The sequence below is a fragment of the Orycteropus afer genome, unplaced genomic scaffold (assembly GCF_000298275.1).
Source record: "Orycteropus afer afer isolate SDZICR_OR568_19922 unplaced genomic scaffold, OryAfe1.0 scaffold00271, whole genome shotgun sequence".
Taxonomy (NCBI): Eukaryota; Metazoa; Chordata; class Mammalia; order Tubulidentata; family Orycteropodidae; genus Orycteropus; species Orycteropus afer.
Genome location: NW_006921858.1, coordinates 2,704,210 through 2,721,905, shown reverse-complemented (window position 1 = coordinate 2,721,905; position 17,696 = coordinate 2,704,210). Strand labels below are relative to the sequence as shown.

The following is a 17,696-nucleotide window of genomic DNA, read 5'->3' as shown; positions in this document are numbered from 1 at the left end:
GATTGATATTTGGGTGGCAGCAGGAGTCTTCAGCTTCTGTCACATTCAAGGGAAAAAGCACTAGACTAGGAACAAGGTGCCCTGGCTCTGCCTAAGCCTAATGGTGAAGAACCATTAGGTTCTTAGGTGTTAAATAGTACCTTCCCACTTTTCGGAAGCTTGAAGGTCAGAATATATGTTCCAGAAAGTTCTACAAACAGGAGAAAAAACTTTTAAAAAAAAGAAAAAGAAACTACCGTCTTGCTATAAACCAAAAAAATAAAACCCACTGTCGTGGAGTCGAATTTGGCTCATAGCAACCCCTCCTTGGGTTTCTGAGGTGGTATCACTACAGAAGTAGATTGCCTGACTTTCCTTCCAAGGAGTGGCTGGTGGGTTTGAACCACCAGCCTTCTGGTTAACAGTCAAATGCCTTAGGCACTATGCCACCAGAGCTCCCCCCTCTTGCTATAATGGTCATGAATATCTATGTACCTCTTCAGTGTTGCTCTGATAAGTGTTCAGTAGCTTTATTCTTTCAAGAAGTCGCTTCCAATGAAACAGATTGCTAAATTCAAGTCAATTTGAGAGCAGCTCAAGAGTGGAAGACAAGAGATTTTATCATTAGTGGCAGATTTCCCTCACATCACCTTTCTTTCTCTCTAGGCACAGTCTGGGTTTTTTGTTGTTGTTTGTTTGTTTGTTTAAGAAAGCCTAAACTTCAAGTCCACATAACAGCCTAGGATGGCAAAATACTTTCTTTTGAAGCCCAGGATTTATACTTGAGTTGAAAATGTAAAGGATCACGGATGAGAAGCCAAGCCTGAAGGCTTTATTTAGATGTTTACAGAGTTAAAATATAAGTTGATGTGAAAAATAAGAATGGATCAAATATATACACTGATTATGCTTATAAACTGTGGTGAAAAATAGTCTTTAGACAGAGGAAAGAAGGTATTATTCCTCACCTCCTGGATCCAGTTCAGTCAGCACTAATGGATATTGGTAAGAGAAGAGGCAGTAAAATTCCAGTTCGTTGAAGTGACAGCCTTAATCGGCTCCTGAATTGTTTGAAACAGATTCGGCTGGCTTTAGCTTGAGTGGAAGCAGGTATTTAGCCCTGAGAGATGATCTCTGGTATATACTCAGCCTTGGTATAATCACTCTTTGAAGACAAGACTCCTTTTACTTCTTCACTTGATCCATGCTCAGTAATTCAAGGCATGCTTTGCTGGCCAAACAGAGCCAAGGCACAGTGTACAGTAAGCTAAATTTCACTATGGGCTGTGTCTTCTCTGTGCATTTTCTTCCATCTTGCAGAGCCCCTTCCCACCCCTCACTCTGGCTCCCAGGATTCCCAGACAGGCGCTTGTTACACCACTGCTCCTGCAGCGTAAACATTTGCTACTAGGCATTTGCTGCCTCCCCTCCAGCCATCCACCTCTCAGTTCTGCAACTTTGATTGTAAAGCTTCTAATGGAGCTGGGGTTAGTAATGGCAGCATTTACAACATTTGTAATACAGAGACTATGGGCAAGGTATTACACTGGGCACTTTATATTCATAGCACATTTGATTTGCTCAACAACCCTAATAATTCATTATCCTCACCTGGAGAAAGTAAATAGCCACCACTGCAATTTTGTTTTTTGGTTATGTAAGGGTTTGGTTTTGTTTTATTCTTATTATATGGTGGAAATATACACATTCAAGACACACCTTTTCAACAACTTCTACATTAACATTTCAATGGTACTGATGACGTTTTTCAAGTCATGCTATCATTCTCTCTTTTTGTTCCCAAATATTCCCCCACTATTAACATAAACTTGTTTTCTAAGCTTCCCATCCAACTTTTCAAGTTGTCATTGTCAATTTGATCTCATATAGATAATTCTTTCAAAGCACAGTGATCAAGACAAACATACTTCACTAATTAAGATAAACCATCTTTCAGCCCAATAGTAAACAAGATGTACATGCAGAACACTAAACCCAGGGTGATGTGCCCACATACTCTGTGGAACTGCATCCCTTGGAGCAATCAAACACAGGGCACCAGAGGGGCAACATTCATATGAGGAAATGCAGGACACACAGGAGTGCATAACTGTGAGGGGCATGGGGGGGCATTTACTCGGCAGGGAAGAGAGGAAACGGGGTTAGGGTTGGGGATGGCAATTGGGGAGTGTAACCAAATGTACACGAAATGTTGAATGTAGAACAAACTCTACTCTAAACTTGTGCCTAAAGTACAATTTAAAAAAAAAAAAAAAAGATAAACTACCTTTGGTTCAAAGAAGACTTCAGCAGATAGTTTTGGTTTAAATTTTAAAGTTTAAAGATTATCTTAGGGCAGTAGTTTCAGGGGCTCATCCAGCCTAAATGGCTCCATAAAGTCAGGATTCCATTGAGAATTTGAAATTCTGTTCTGCATTTTCCCCCTCTCGATCATGATTCTGGTATAGAAACTTTGTTGGAAAGGTTTAGTGATGGTAGCTGGGAACCATCCATTTCTTCTGGTCTCATGGCAAAGGAGACAGTTGTTCATGGAGGCAAACAGCCACACATTCCATTTCCTCCTCTGATTCCCATAGCAGGGTTTTGAACCTAGGTCTTAATTCAGAGCCCACTATCGATACCACATGGTATACTACTACTTCTGTTAACAGCTGATAATAGCATAAAGTGTTACCCTTCCAGTTTACATTTTATTTTCATTTATTTCTACAAGGTATTGGCACATTAATAATTTTGATCTTTCTATTTATTGCAAATATACTTCCCAGCTTGTGACATATCTGAACTTTTTAATAAGGGTTATTATTTTTTTCTTTTTACTATATGGATATTTTTTGTTTTCTAGGTAACTAAAGGCCTTCTTATATGGCATTTAATAACAGTATCTGTAATTTTTTCATTCAGGACCAACCCTGAGTGATTTTAGCACTGACACCTGCCTTCATACAAAGCACCCTTTTTCATATTGATCAGAGAAGAAATTTGTAACACTGTATTATCCACATTTCAGATAAGATTAGAGTCTCGGCTGAGATTCCATCTCTCTTCCTTTTTCTGAGATGAGGTTAAATACACAGAGGCCAGGAGACAAGATAAAATCTGAAGGAAGGAAGGAAGAGGGTAGAAGAAGGAGCTACCAGTCAGAGAGCAAAGTACCGGCCAAAGACTGGTCATGTCAGGAAGTTTCACCTCAGGGAACTCAGGTTAAAAAGAGCCCTACCTGTTGTCTTATTTCCCTTTTTTCTCCTCATTTCTGCTGGGCACTGGCTAAGGCAGAAAATCTGAGGGGAATTGTGGATAAGGAAAACTATGAAAGCTAGACTATCAGATGTGCCAGATCATAGTGATCTGTGCCTCATCCAGGGATAAAGATGTTGTTAGGTGCTAGGTTGATTCTGACACATTGCGACCCCAAATGTGTAGAACAGAACCATACTCCACAGTGTTTTCAAGGCTGTGACTTTTTGGAAGCAGTTCACCAGCCCTTACTTCTGAGCCATCTCTGGATGGGTTTGAACCACTCAACTTTTGGTTAGTAGTCCAGCACTTAACCATTTGTGCCACCCAGGGAATCATCATCCAGGGGTACTTGCCCATTATTTCCTTGCCTTCGGTAGCCTTGTTTCATAAATTACAGCAGTGTGCCTTATCTCAAGACATCTCAATAATAGTAAAGCTGTCAGAGCTGCCTAGCACTTCAGATGGCTTGCCTGGCAGGCATTTCTAACTCCTAAAGTGGTAGTGATTATAGAGTGAGTGGCAGGCAGAGTGGAAACAGAAATGGAAACTTAGCTGACCCCTCACCCCTCCCAGACTACTTGTCTGAAACAGCCCGTATTTTTGGCTTAAGAGTTTTGCTCCATGGCCTGACTGTGTGCCCTTTATAGGATTCAAAATCCAGTTGCTGGCTAGCTGCCTGCCTCCCAGATAGCTGCAGCCCCAATATACTGGGGCTAAGGGCTCCAGGACCTACTGGAGGGGCCAAGCACTGGGACCTAGAAGCTGGCAATACTGCTGAGCAAGCTGATCTCTTATGTTTTTTCTTCATTCTTTCTGCTCATGCTCTTAGGATACCCTCCTTTCCTCACCCCTGCCCACACACGACTTTTCACAGCCTATTGTGGTCTCATTCCCATATTGCTTCCTTTATCTGTACCACATAGCCAGTAGCTGGAATCCACAGGTAGCCAGCCATCTTGAATGCGAACTTACTCATTGTACTCAACTATGCATATCAATGTAGTGTTAGTACATTTTACCCTATGGGCCTTACTGACCAACCAGATCAGTCAACGTTAGTGGCATGGCTATTTTCTGTATCACATATATCTAAAACTGAATGTGTGCTGCTATGTGAGAAATTTCCGTAAAAATAGCATATTTATGTTTTCATTATAGATTCTGAGTAGTGTTCTAATAGTATGTTTTACTAGTAGTACCAATACTGGTTGTCAGCAAGTTGAGTTGACTCCACCTCACAGCGTCCTCATATGTAGCAGAGTAGAAATGTGTTCCACAGGGTTTTCACTGGCTGATTTTTTAGAAGTAAAAAGTAAACTTTTTTCCAAAGTTTTAATAATAACCCACTCTAAGTTACCCACTCTAAGTTAGCATAAGGAGCTCTGGTAGCGTAGTGCCTAAAGCACTTGACTGCTAACCAAAAAGCTGGCAGTTCACACCCACCAGCCACTCCTCAGAAGGAAGATGGGGCAATGGACTTCCTCAGTGGTACTGCCTCCGAAACCCAAGAAGGGATCGCTGTGAGTCAGGTCCGACTCAACAGCACATAACAACAACAACAACAATTTAGCATAAGGCATTTGACTGCTAATCAGAAGGCTGGTGATTCAAAACCCCAAGCCACTCCTCGGAAGGAAGACTGGGCAATCTACTTCCACAGAGATACCACCTCAGAAGCCCATGGAGGGGTCACTATGATCTGACCTGATGGCAGTGAGGTTTTTGTTTTGTTTTGTTTTTAAGTTAGCATAATGTTACCTGGGTCCTAAAAGATCGCCAGTTTCTTATAGTTATTTTAATGCAGCCAGTAATTTATTTTTGAAGGTTAGTATCATTAAGACTATTGGCATATTCTAGAATAGCTCATATACTTTTCATGATCTAGGTTGGTTTTCTTTGCTAGCCCTAATACACAACTGTCAGCATCCAGGTTTTTCTTTAGTACAAATATGATACATTTTTGTAGTTCTGATATGTTCCATAATTGCTACTTTTGAAGCTCTTCAAGTATCTCTCCTCCCCACTATTTCTTCCACATTCCCATGCTGAGGAAAAACATTACTCTTACCCTGATTTACTCCTTCACAGGCTACATTTTTTTTCTGAAGCAGCATCAGAAGTTACATTACAGGCTAGAAGAGAAGCAAAGAATTCTGTTGACTAAAGGTTAAAAGTTTTTCAGTTGCTGAATTCTCAGAGTATCATTCATGGCGTTGGCCAGAGGGAAATGGTGCTCCTGGCTGCAGACAGCCCTTGACCAAGCAATAGTAACCAGTGAACCAGTTGTCGTCAAAAAGACTTCAACTCATGGTGACCCCACATATGTGTCAGAGTACAACAGTGCTCCATAGGGTGTGCAGTGGCTGATTTTTTGGAAACAGGTTGCCAGGCCTTTCTGCCAGTACTCCCTTGGGTGGACTCAAACCTCCAACCTTTCCATTAGCAGCAGCACATTAGCCATTCGCACCACCCAGGGATCCTGCAATAGTAGCTGTGAGCAATTCAGCCAGCTGCCCCTGCTGAGGTTGTGCCTGCACCCAAGCTATCACCAAGGTCCAGCCCTCATTTATTGACAGCTAATAATGTTGTTCACATAGCCTTTAGAGTCTTCATCCTTTGAAAACATGTTCAGTAACATGAGCTTCCAGGTTACCAAAGGATCACCCACATACCATGGGGGACACAGGGTGGACAGCTGACCTTCTACTGGAGTTCATCCCACTGAAAGCAGCAAGCCTAGGCTTAGCAAAAGCTGAGGACTTCTTTCCTCAATGCCTTTCCCCTTCTCCTCTTCCCTCTCCTTATATCTCTCACTTCAGCAACATGTATTACTTAAAAGGAAAACACTGTGCTTAATGCATAAGAATGGGTTACTGGTGGTGAATTTCAAATCTCAGTAGAGAAGACGTGGATGGTTGAGGGTAGAGAAAAAATGGGTCTTTTATAGTCCCACTTCATCTCCCAACCCCAAACCACCTGTTCATAACCCTCTGCCATCCCTATGGATAAAGCTGGCCCCAGAAGGGAGTGCCAGGACTCATTCTCTTCTCTGTTCTATAGTTTTCAAGCATTTTCTCTTTTACTTTCATTTAAGTGAAAAATGCATTTTAGATGAATGAACAGCATGTAGTACTCTAGCTACATGGTAGAAGTGTAAAACTGGTAATAGAGACCATACAATATTAAAAATTAAGCATCTGAGAAGGACTGTTAGGTAGCTCTGGTTGGGATTGACAGCAAAGTCTTTGGCACTTACTTATCTTACATAAAATTATCATCAAATATTTCAGACATTTAGAAGTATCTTTTCTAAAAGGAGGTTTTGCCATCTGACTTGGCCAATCTCGTGTTCATTCAGCTCTACAACCACACATTGCGAGCACACTTAGTTTCATAAATGGATGCCATGCTGTCATAAACACTGGGTACTGCCTTTCAAGCAGAGGTGTGAGTGTTGAGAATAGTTACCACTATCATTGCATGACTGGCAGCTCTTCCAAATATGCAATTTAATCCTTATCTTTTCCTTTTCTGCAAATGTAAAGTTCAATCTCGGTTACTTTAAACGCAGAATCACTTTTTCAGTTACTTTACTGATTTCATAAATGTGACTTCAGATCTTCATTTCAGGTTTCAGTCTGTTCCCACTGACATCAAAGTTCTTCCCTTAGCCAACATTTCCTGTTTCCTGAGGACTTCCAATTATGTATATTGCTAGTCTCTAATCTCTCCTGCCTGGAATTGAATATCATTTGCAAACAGAAAATGTGTGCACCTAGACTCTAGAATGGATCAGTCTCTGGAGATCACCATGTAAATGGTCACTGCTACTCACACTTCTCTTCTCTGCAGACTTTGTTACTGTGCTCTTGTCATTTTGCCCTGCCCACTGCACTGTTTCACTCTGATAGCATTATCTTTTACTTCTAACCTATCTTTCTCATAAGGTAATGCTCACCAACAAAATTAACCTTCCCTAACAACCCATGGAGGACATGACCAAGTACTTACAGTTATGGAGGAGATTCGATGGTACAGGAAACATATTTAGTAATATTTTCTGTTTCTATATTTACAGAGTCCGCTTAGTAGAAAGAGGATCTCCTCATAGTTTGCCCCTAATGGAATCGGGAAAAGTAAGTATTAAAGGAAGAAATCTGTCATTCCATCTGTGTGTCTGAGTGCATATGCTTTGAAATTTAAAGAAATGTATTTTGCAGAATATTTTTTTCCAAATTTTTTCTTGAAAGCAATATATCAGGACTAAGGAGCTCTGGTAGCATAGTGGCTAAGGCACTTGACTGCTAACCAGAAGGCTGGTGGTTCAAACCCACCAGCCACTCCTCAAAAAGAAGGTTGGGCAATCCTACTTCTGTAGTGATACTGCCTCGGAAACCCAAGGAAGGGTCGCTATGAGTTGGGGCCAACTCGACAACACATAACAACAACAACAAGTTTGATTAGGAAGACAGAAACTCAAAATTGGTGTTTTTTGTTTTGCTTTGTTTTTAATTGTGATTTGGATGAAAGTTTACAGAGCAAATTCACTTTCCATACAGCAGCTCTCATGCACTTTGTCTCATGACATTAACTACAATTTACCACAATGCAAGAGCTCCCCCCTGCCACTTCCTCCTTATAGTTACCACTTCCCTGTGCCCTTCCCTCCATGCACTCCTGCCCCCTGAGCTGTTTCCCTGTGCATACAAAGCCCTTCTATTCTCCCATGATTGAACTCTCCGAGGAGTGTACCTGCCTAATGTAAACGTTCAGCTCATATGCCTGTCTTTTGTTTGGCTGGAAGCCACAGGAGTGGGTCCAATTCCAGACCTGAAGGGCAGCTAGGGGCCATAGTCTCAGTAATTCCACTAGGCTCCATCAGACCAGCAAACCTGGTCCACACCCACCCTTTTTTTTTTTTCCCCAAATGACTTTGAGTTTTGTTCCACATTGTTCTCCCTCTCTATCTAGGATCTCCTACATAGATTCCCTCTCCAAGTGGTTGACAGTCGTAGTTGGGCACCATCTAGTTCTTCTGGTCTCAAAATCGTTCATATAGGCTGAGGATCACATGGTGTGCCAGTTGCTTGGAATATTTGTTTCCATGAATCCTTGGTTTTCTTCATTCTTCTTTACTCTGGACAAGGAGAGACCCATCGTTGCATCTAGATGGCTGCTTGCAAGCTTTTAAGATCCCAGTTGCTACTCACCAAAGTAGGAGGTGGAACAATGTTTTGTGTAGTATGTTATGCCAATTAAGCTTGATGTCCCCTGCGTCTATCGTCCCACACCCACAGGTCCAACTACTTGCTCCCTCTGGGTAGCTGGCTGTGGCCAAGGAGTGACTACAACCTTGTCCCTTGCCAGCTCAACTATATACCTGGGAATTCTTATAGAACATACCCATACATTTGTAGAAACATTGTTTGCCAACCCTATACATGGTCATGGGCACACTTCCCCCTGTATAGACATACCTTATAGTTCAACCTGTCCACCCATCTATCCACCCATACATCCATGTTTGCCTTCACTGACGACACACTACTATATGTGCAAAAGGGTTCATCTTTGTTGTCTGTACCTCCCATGCACCTCTCTATGTCCTCCTCTTTCTCAGTGCCACCATGTTGATCACTCACACTTGGTACATTGCCTTTCATTTCACGCAAATCAATACTTGTCTCTACCTATCTAATAATGTTTCCTACCCTACCCTCCCACCCCTGGTAACCAACAAAGAAAATTTCTTTCCATATATAAACCTTTCCTTGACTTTTTACAATAATGGACTCATACAATATTTGTCCTTCTGTGGTTGACTTATATCACTCAGCATAATGTCCTCCAAGTTCATCCACATTATGCAGTGTTTTGCAGATTCCATATTATTCTTTAAGGTTGCATAGTATTCCATTGTGTGTATGTACCATAGTTTCATTATCCATTCTTCAGTTGATGGACATCTAGGTTGTTTCCATCTTTTGGCTGTCTTAAATAGTGCTGTGATGAACATGGGTATGTATATATCTGTTCTTCTCTTGGCTCTCACTTCTTTAGGATATGTACCTAGTAATGGAATTGCTGGGTCAAATCGTATTTCTAATTTCAACATTTTAAAGAATCACCCTACTGCTTTCCACAGTGGTTGTATCATTTGACAGTTCCACCAGCAGTGTATAAGAGTCCCAATCTCTCTGCATCCTTGGCAGCATTTATTATTTTCTGTCTTATTGAACTTTGCTACTAGTGCTGGGGCAAGATGGTGTCTTATTGTTGTTTTGATTTACATCTCTCTAATGGCTGATAATTGTGAACATTTCTTCACGTGTTTGTTGGCTGCTTGAATATCCTCTTTGGTGAAGTGTCTATTCATGTCTTCTGCCCATTTTTAATTGGATTAATTGTCGTTTTGTTGTTGAGGTTTTGGAGTTTTCTATAAATTCTAGAAATAAGTCCCTTATCAGATATGTTATTGCTGAATATTTTCCCTCAATTTGTAGATTCTCTTTTGACGCTTTTGGAGAAGTCTTTGGAAGCACATAAAAAATTAATTTTTAGAAGGTCCCATTCATCTAGTTTCTCTTCTGCTGTTGTGCATTTTGGGTTGTGCTTGATAGTCTATTTATGCCATGTATTAGGGCCCCTACATTTGCCCCCTAGTTTTTCCTTGAAGAACTCTATAGTTTTTTTCACATTTAAGTCTTTGATCCATCTGGAGGTAGTTTCTATGTATGGTGTGAAGTACAGATTTTGTTTCATTTTTCTGCAAATGGATATCCAGTTTTGCCAGCATCATTTGTTAAACAGACAGTCTCTTCCCCATTTAATGGATTTCAGCCCTTTGTCAAAGATCAGCTAACCATAGGTCAATGGATCTATTTCTGGGTTCTCAATTCTATTCCATTGGTCTATGTGTCTGTCATTATACCAATACCAGGCAATTTTGACTACTGTAACTGTATAGTAGGTTTTGAGATCTGGCAGTGTGAGGCCTCCTACAAAATTGGTGTGTTTTAATTTATTTCCTTCTCATGTACAAGTCTGGAAGTAGGCATCCACAGTGATATGGTAACTCTGCTCCGTGAAATCACCAGGGACCCTGGCTCCTTCTGTCTTACTCTGTTGTACTTGGCCTCCATCCCCAAGTTCACCTCATGATCTAAGATGGATGTTCCAACTCCAGCCATCCTTTCCACATTTCAGCCATCAGGAGGACAGAGAGAAGGAGGAGATAAACAGTGCTAACCTTAAGGGAAGATGCATTGAACTCCCATACTCACACTTTATACCACTGGCCGAAATTTAGTCAGATGGTCACACCTAGGTGAAAGGAAAGTTGAGGAATATTATATTGTTTCCAAATATTTAGGGACCTTGCTAAAAATTAAAGAGCCCTGGTGGCACAGTTGTTTAAGCTCTTGGCTGCTAACTGAAAGGTTAGGAGTTCCAACCTACCAGCTGCTCTGTGGGAGAAAAACCCTAGAGATCTGCTCCCATAAAAGTTTCATCTGAGGAACCCTATGGAGCAGTTGTGTGCTCTGTCCTATAGTATTGTTATGAGTTAGAATCAACACTACAGCACAGAACGACAAAAACAGCTAGACATCAGGAAGTAGACACAGAATGGATGTCAGGGGATACCTAGTAGTTTCTAGCATAGTACTTGCTTTTAATAGAACTAACACAGTGCTTACCTTTTATAAAACTACAGGACTATGGGACAGAAAACCTATTTAAACTTAAATAAAGATTAAAATTAAAAAATTTGGTTCCAATTATCTCAACTGCTCCCTGAATGGAGGTCAAATCTGTCCATTTGACGTAACTCTAATAGTAGCTCATGTTGCTTCAGGGCCTTTTATCACCTGTGTCTACACGAGCACAAATTAGAATTCTTCTTACTAATTTGGTTTTAATAATATGAAATGGTATTTATCCTCCAGATTATCAACATATTCTGCCAGAATTTTAGTTGGCCACAAAAACCAGTTGTAAAAATCTCACTTCAGTCTTAACATACAGGATAACTGTTCCAAGAGTTTTTGTGTTTTTACCATGTTTCAGATGGTAACAACCATATTGTTAAATTAGCTAATCTGAGACAGGCTATATCCTAGATTTCTACAAAGAGATTTTGCTTCCTTATATATGTGCTTATGTCAGAGAAATTTGGAACGTTTTCTCAGCTAAACTTAAGAAGGAGGTGCTTAACATCAGCATCCATTATAACAAAAAACTTTACCCTCTAGGAAAAAGTTCCCCAATAGACAGAGTTGAAAATATAATGGCGAAAATAGGGCGATCAGCACAGATGTTCTAATTATAAATAAAACATCAGAGCATATGAGCAGTGGACACTGAACCTTTTACTTCTGGCCATCACAAAACCAGCCTTCCATAAAATCATTTTTCCCTGCTGGGTTTTTGTTTGTTTTTGTTTTGACCCCATAATCATCCCTGAGAACTTTACTCCCTGACTTCCTTAGTTCCCTGATTGCTGTGGCCTAACCTTTCATTCATGCTTATGGGCCATGATGTGAGACAAATGTGCAATTCAAAGGAAATAAATTAATTGAAATAACTGAAAATTAATTATTTGCAAGCATCAGGTTGTGTTAAATAAGTTACATCATTTCATTTATCATGTTTTTGTTCAAAATTCTGAATTCTAAGATCATTTTAGCACAGGATATTAAAAAAAAAAAAAAAACTCACTACAGTCGAGTTGGGTTTCTGAGGCAGTATCACTATGGAAGTAGATTGCCCAGTCTTCCTTCCAAGGAGTGGCTGGTGAGTTTGAACCGCCAGCTTTCTGGTTAGCTGTCAAATGCCTTATGCACTATGCCATCAGAGCTCCCCAGGATATATAGTTATAGTGATAAGTACGGTGAAAATGTCAGCATTATATTGTAATTATGTAATTAATATGTAATTTTTACTTACTGCCATACTAGTTTCTGAAAGATTTTTAGAAAGGAAACTAGACAGATTACATAAAGATAAGATTTGGTGTGCTTTCACCCTGTCTTTCTGTCCATTGACTTGCATTCTCTCATCTCTCATATAGATACTTCCAGGCGTCCGGATCATAATTGCTAATCCAGAAACAAAAGGACCTTTGGGCGACTCACATCTTGGTGAGGTGAGTTATAGAGTGTCTTCTGTAAAATATGGCCTCCAAGATCAAATTTATTTTTCTGTTACATATCTTCTGTTTTCCCTGAAACTATTTACATATCATGGATCCTCAATGCAAGTTTTGGTTAAATTGGATAAGAAGTAATGACTGATTGGGAAATAACTTGAGATAAGCTTTATTATTCATATGATTCTGTGAAAGTTCAGGATTACAAAAAGATCTCATAAAGGAAGTATCAGATTATCTTCAAAGAATTCAGAAAAGTTATTTAATATATGTGAACCAAGTGTCCTTATTTTTTAGCTCTGGACTAATTCATCTTCCTCTTGTTTCCCGTGTGTCTGCCTTCATTGCTAATTTCTTCATCAGGAAAAAAAGTAGAGAAGGACTAAAAGGGGATAATGATAGAACTTAGAATCATAGCAGCATCAATAATGGTAGCAAATGTATTAGAAGAATAAGTTATATATTTATTTCAGGTCAGAAAAAAAAACAGTGGTACTTTGCATTTTTGCCTTATATTAATATTGAAACCCCACCCCAGCTGAATCTAGCTACCTGCCCACTCTGCCTGTACACTAGTGATTGAATGTGGCTGGAGAAAACATGTAAGAATGCAGCCAGGTCTCACCTTCAACTCTTGACTTCTAGTCTCATACACCCTTAGTGCTGTTTGATGTTCCTGCCCCATTCCCCTGGGTGAGTCACTCTTCCACTCTCTAGACATTTACCTTTGTCCTCAAACTGCCAATTCCTTCTCCCCATTCTTTGCTCTCAGCTGATCAATTTGCTTGTTTCACTGAGGAAGAAAGAATATCTACTAATAGCTTCCCTGTCCCTCCTTGCCTTCTCATCTTTGCTTTTGGGTAAATGTTGACTGTTTGGTCTCATGAAGTTAAGAGTTTCAGGGAGCACATTACTCATGGGTGATATTTTTTATTTTGTAAGGAGCTCTGGTGGTTTAGTGCCTAAAACGTTTGACTGCTAACTAGAAGACTGGTGGTTCAAACCTTCCAGCCACTCCTCGGAAGGAAGGTTGGGCAATCTACTTGGGTAGCAATACCGCCTCAGAAACCCAAGGAAGGGTCACTATGAGTCAGATCCAACTCAACAGCAGTGGGTTTTTTGGTTTTTTTTTTTAAAGACAATATATTATTTAGCTGAAAGGTACTGAAATAGCTTCAAAATATATGTTCCAAGGTTATCTTAGGGCAGTGACATTGAGATTTCCTCTAGTCTCTATCAGTCCAGTAAGTCTGGCCATTTTTAGAAATTTGAATTTTGTCCTATGTTTTTCTCCCATTCTGTCCAGAGCCTTGTATTGTGTCCCTAGTCAGAACGGTCCATAGTGCTAGCTAGATACCATCTAGTTCTTCTAGTCTCAGATTAGAAGAAATTTTGGTTCATCTGTGCTCTTAGTCCTGTGTACTAGTTTCTTCTTTGAGCCTTTGATTTCCCTCATTCCCTTTTGTTCCATATGAGTAGAGACAAGTAGCTGTGTCTTACATGGCTGCTTGTAAACTTCTAAGACCGCCAGTGCTACTCACCAATCTAGGATGTAGAACGTTTGTCTTTGTGGATGGTCTTATGCCAATTGACTAAATTGTCCCTTGAGATTACAGTCCCAAACCTTCTAACCCCGTGAACTAATCCTGTGGGTTGTTTGGATATATCTAAGAAGCCTCCATAACTCTGCCCTCTATGGGGTTTGTTATATATGTGGATATATGTGCAGTTCACACAAACACGTATACAGGTCTACCTCATTTTGCTCAGTTTTGCTTTATTTGTGCTTTTTACAATTGAATGTTTGTGGTAACCCTGCTCCGAGCAAGTCTATTGGTGCCATTTTTCCAACAGTATGTGTTCACTTCATATCTCTGTGTCACATTATGGTAATTCTCATATTTCAAACTTTTTCATAGTGCTATTACACACATAATAGACTACCAAACCAAAAACCAAACTTACTGCCCTCAAGTCATTTCCAACTCATAGCAACTCCCATAGGGTTTCCAAGGCTATAATTCTTTATGGAGGTAGACTGCCTTATCTTTTCTTCCACAGAGTGGCTGCTAGGTTTGAACCACTGACCTTCTGGTTAGCAGCCAAATGCCTTAACTATTATACCACCAGAGCTTCTTTGATAGAATAGGGAATAGTATAAATATAACTTTCATATGCACTAGTGCGGTTCAAGGAATAACTTGGTATGGCTCTTTTAGCCGTAGTCTTTGTGACTCCCACCAGATGGCTGGAACTGTGTAAATGTGAGGTAATTTGTGGCCCACCAAGGGGATTCATGGCTTTTTTGTAATGTAAATAAGGTACATGACATCTTTGTGGGGGTGCAACCATGCAAATAAAGTGTATGGAACCCTAATGTGGGGATTGGTCAGTTTTGCCATCTCACTAGGCTTAAAATAAGCCCTCCCAAAGGTGGGAAGAGAGCTCTGGTGGCATAATGCCTAAGGCATTTGACTGCTAACCAGAAGGCTGGTGGTTCAAACCCACCAGCCACTCCTCAGAAGGAAGGATGGGCAAACTACTTCCATAGTGATACTGCTTTGGAAACCCAGGGAGAAGTCGCTATGAGTCGGATCCGACTCGATGGCAGTGGGTGGGTGTGGTGGTAGTGAGGTGGAAAGGGGGAATCTTAATACCATCAAGAGCAGCCAGGAATGGAGCACATCCTTGGATCTGCGATCATTGCGCTGGACCTCCTTGGCAGAGAGATGGTGGCAGCAGAGACTGCGGAGTTAGCAGAACCAAGAGACCACCACGAGACAGAGCAGCAGGCTTGCCAGCCCATGGAGCGAAGAAGCTGAGTGCCTTTGGCTGGAGGCTTGCTGGTGTACCTACTTATTGGCCTAGCTAAAAGAGCTTTGTAATGCTCGCCTGAGCAGAGCAGTGGCCAGGCTGAGAGACCAAGAGTCAGAGATGCAAGCCTGTGGGCATTGCCATGGGGAGGCTGTCTTGATTGAAGAATTGTATCCTAAGTGTTCTGAACCTCTGTTGTAATCTGTTACTTCCCTCATAAACCCCATAATCATGAGTATTATCTGTGAGGTCTGGTGGTCATTGCCTTGAGAAGGACAGTTGATGTCAGAATTGGTGAAAGGGTTAGAGGGTGGTGGCATGTCTGACCTCATAAGAATCAGCCTTGGGCTGATGCTGCTGATGGTGATTCGGTCTCCCCTTCATGAAGTTAGAGGTCAGATGCCACTGCCCTTGAGCCCTTTCTGGAACTGAGAATCTAGAAAATTCATGTAACTCACTTTATTGCAATATGCACTTTATTATTGTGATTGTCTGGAACAGAACTCACAATATTTCCAAGGTATGCCTGTATACATGTGCTTACAGATACACCTATACATGCATGTGCATTGACTTATATATGCCTTTCTGTACATATGCATCCGTATCTACCCATGTAATCATATTTTTTTCGTTGTCTTTACTGTTGTTGCAAAATTGTGTATGTTATAGCATTGACTCAAATTCTCCCTTTTTCTCATGTACTTCTTAGTGTCTTCATTTACCTTAGTCAAGTTGTTCTGACTTCTCTATTTTTTCTTAATTCCTGAATTAGCCTATCCATTTCCATGGCTTTAAATACCATCTATGCATTGATGATTGCTAAATGTATGTCACTAGCCCTAACCTCTCCCCTGAACTCCAGACACTTATTAGATTGAAAATCTCTAGTTTAATATGTCCAAAACTAAACTCTTAATCTCCGCCCCTGCTCCCATACAACCTCCCCATCTTGTTTTCCCATCTCAGTAAATAGCAGCTCCTTTCTACTGGTTGTCCAGGCCAGAAATATTTCAGTCATCCTCGACTATTCCCTTTTTCTTATGTCTTGCATCTATTCCATCAACAAATTGTAGCAGGTTACCTATTTTTTAAATATATCTGGAAGGTGAAGCTTCTCATCATCTTTAGTACTGTCATCCTAGGCAAAACTCACTCAGCTCACTGCCATCAAGTCAGATCCAACTCATAGCAACCCCTCCTTAGGTTTCCAAGGTGGTATCATTATGGAAGTACATTGCCCAACCTTCCTTCCGAGGAGTGGCTGGTAGGTTTGAACCGCCAGCCTTCTGGTTAGCAGTGAGATGCCTTAGTCACTACACCACCAGAGCTCCCATAATTTCTTGCTGGATTACTGTAAAAGTAGACTCCAGTATGATCTTTCTGCCTTTGCCCTTCTCTCCTCCAGTCTGTTCTTCACATAAAAGCCCATATGAGCATTTTAAAATATAAAATAGACCACATCACTCTTCTGTTCAACTCCTTCCACCTCACTCATACAGTAAAACCCAAAATCGTTTCCATGACCTACAGAATCTTATGTATTTGGCCCCAATCATTCTCTGTCCTTATCTCCTATCACTCTTCAGGCACCGTTCACTCTCACTGTACAGTGACCAGATTGTCCTCTTTGCTTCTTCTAAAGATGTAAAGAATGTTTCCACTCCAAGGTCTTTGCACTTGCCACTCCCTCTGACAGAAACACTCTTCCCCAAGCACTCTGTGTGGCTCCCGTTTCTCAGTCCCCTTAGGTCTCTGCTTTATAAACATCCCCTGTCTGCTATCTACCCTCATGTCATTCTCCAGTTCCTTTTTCTTCATAGTGCTTATCACCATCTAAAAAATACTTGTTTACTATCTCTCTCTCTCCTCACAAAATGTAAGCTCAGAGAAGAATAACATACCTGGTAACACATTAACATATGCAAATGTGTAAATAAGTGATGAATGAATGAGTCTTAATCAGTTCTTACCTCCCCAAACTCCTTTTCTCCTTGGATACTTTTTGGCTTATCACTTAAATCTCTCAGTCATATATATGGAAAGGTCAGAACTAAGGTGATAGAATTCTGTATAGATTTTATGTAGGAATTGCCTCAAAACTCATTGCTGGGCCAAGGCGTATTCACCATAACAGTTTAGATGTAGAGCTTACTTTGTCTGAACACTTGGAGAGAATCCTGACAGATGTCTTTGCCTACCTTGTCAGATGTCCACACTGTTGAGGGGCTTAAGAGCAAAATTTTGGGGAAGAAGTAGTGCTGATCTCAGAAACCACTTCACTCATCCAAACCCACAGTCAGGTTTAAAGAACTGGTGAAAATTTCAAGGTGACTTTCTTGTGGGGAATGCATCTTAATGAGGAAATGCTTTATTTCGGTGATAAGAGACAGCTGTCATTACTCTTATTTGATGTTCTACCTTCTTTTCTAGGAGCTCTGGTAGCATAGTGGCTAAGGCACTTGACTGCTAACCAGAAGGCTGGTGGTTCAAA

The 17,696-nt window shown here is 40.7% G+C and overlaps 1 protein-coding gene across 1 annotated transcript in view; it reads left to right on the top strand.

Annotated features, from left to right (window-relative positions):
* The window catches only part of DIP2C (disco interacting protein 2 homolog C), a 412,525-nt gene that overhangs the window by 387,368 nt on the left and 7,461 nt on the right, over positions 1-17,696 (top strand). The window contains exons 32-33 of the mRNA XM_042782247.1: positions 7,319-7,376; positions 12,311-12,385. Coding sequence (XP_042638181.1) covers positions 7,319-7,376; positions 12,311-12,385 — 133 coding nt within the window. The remainder of the gene's footprint in view (positions 1-7,318; positions 7,377-12,310; positions 12,386-17,696) is intronic.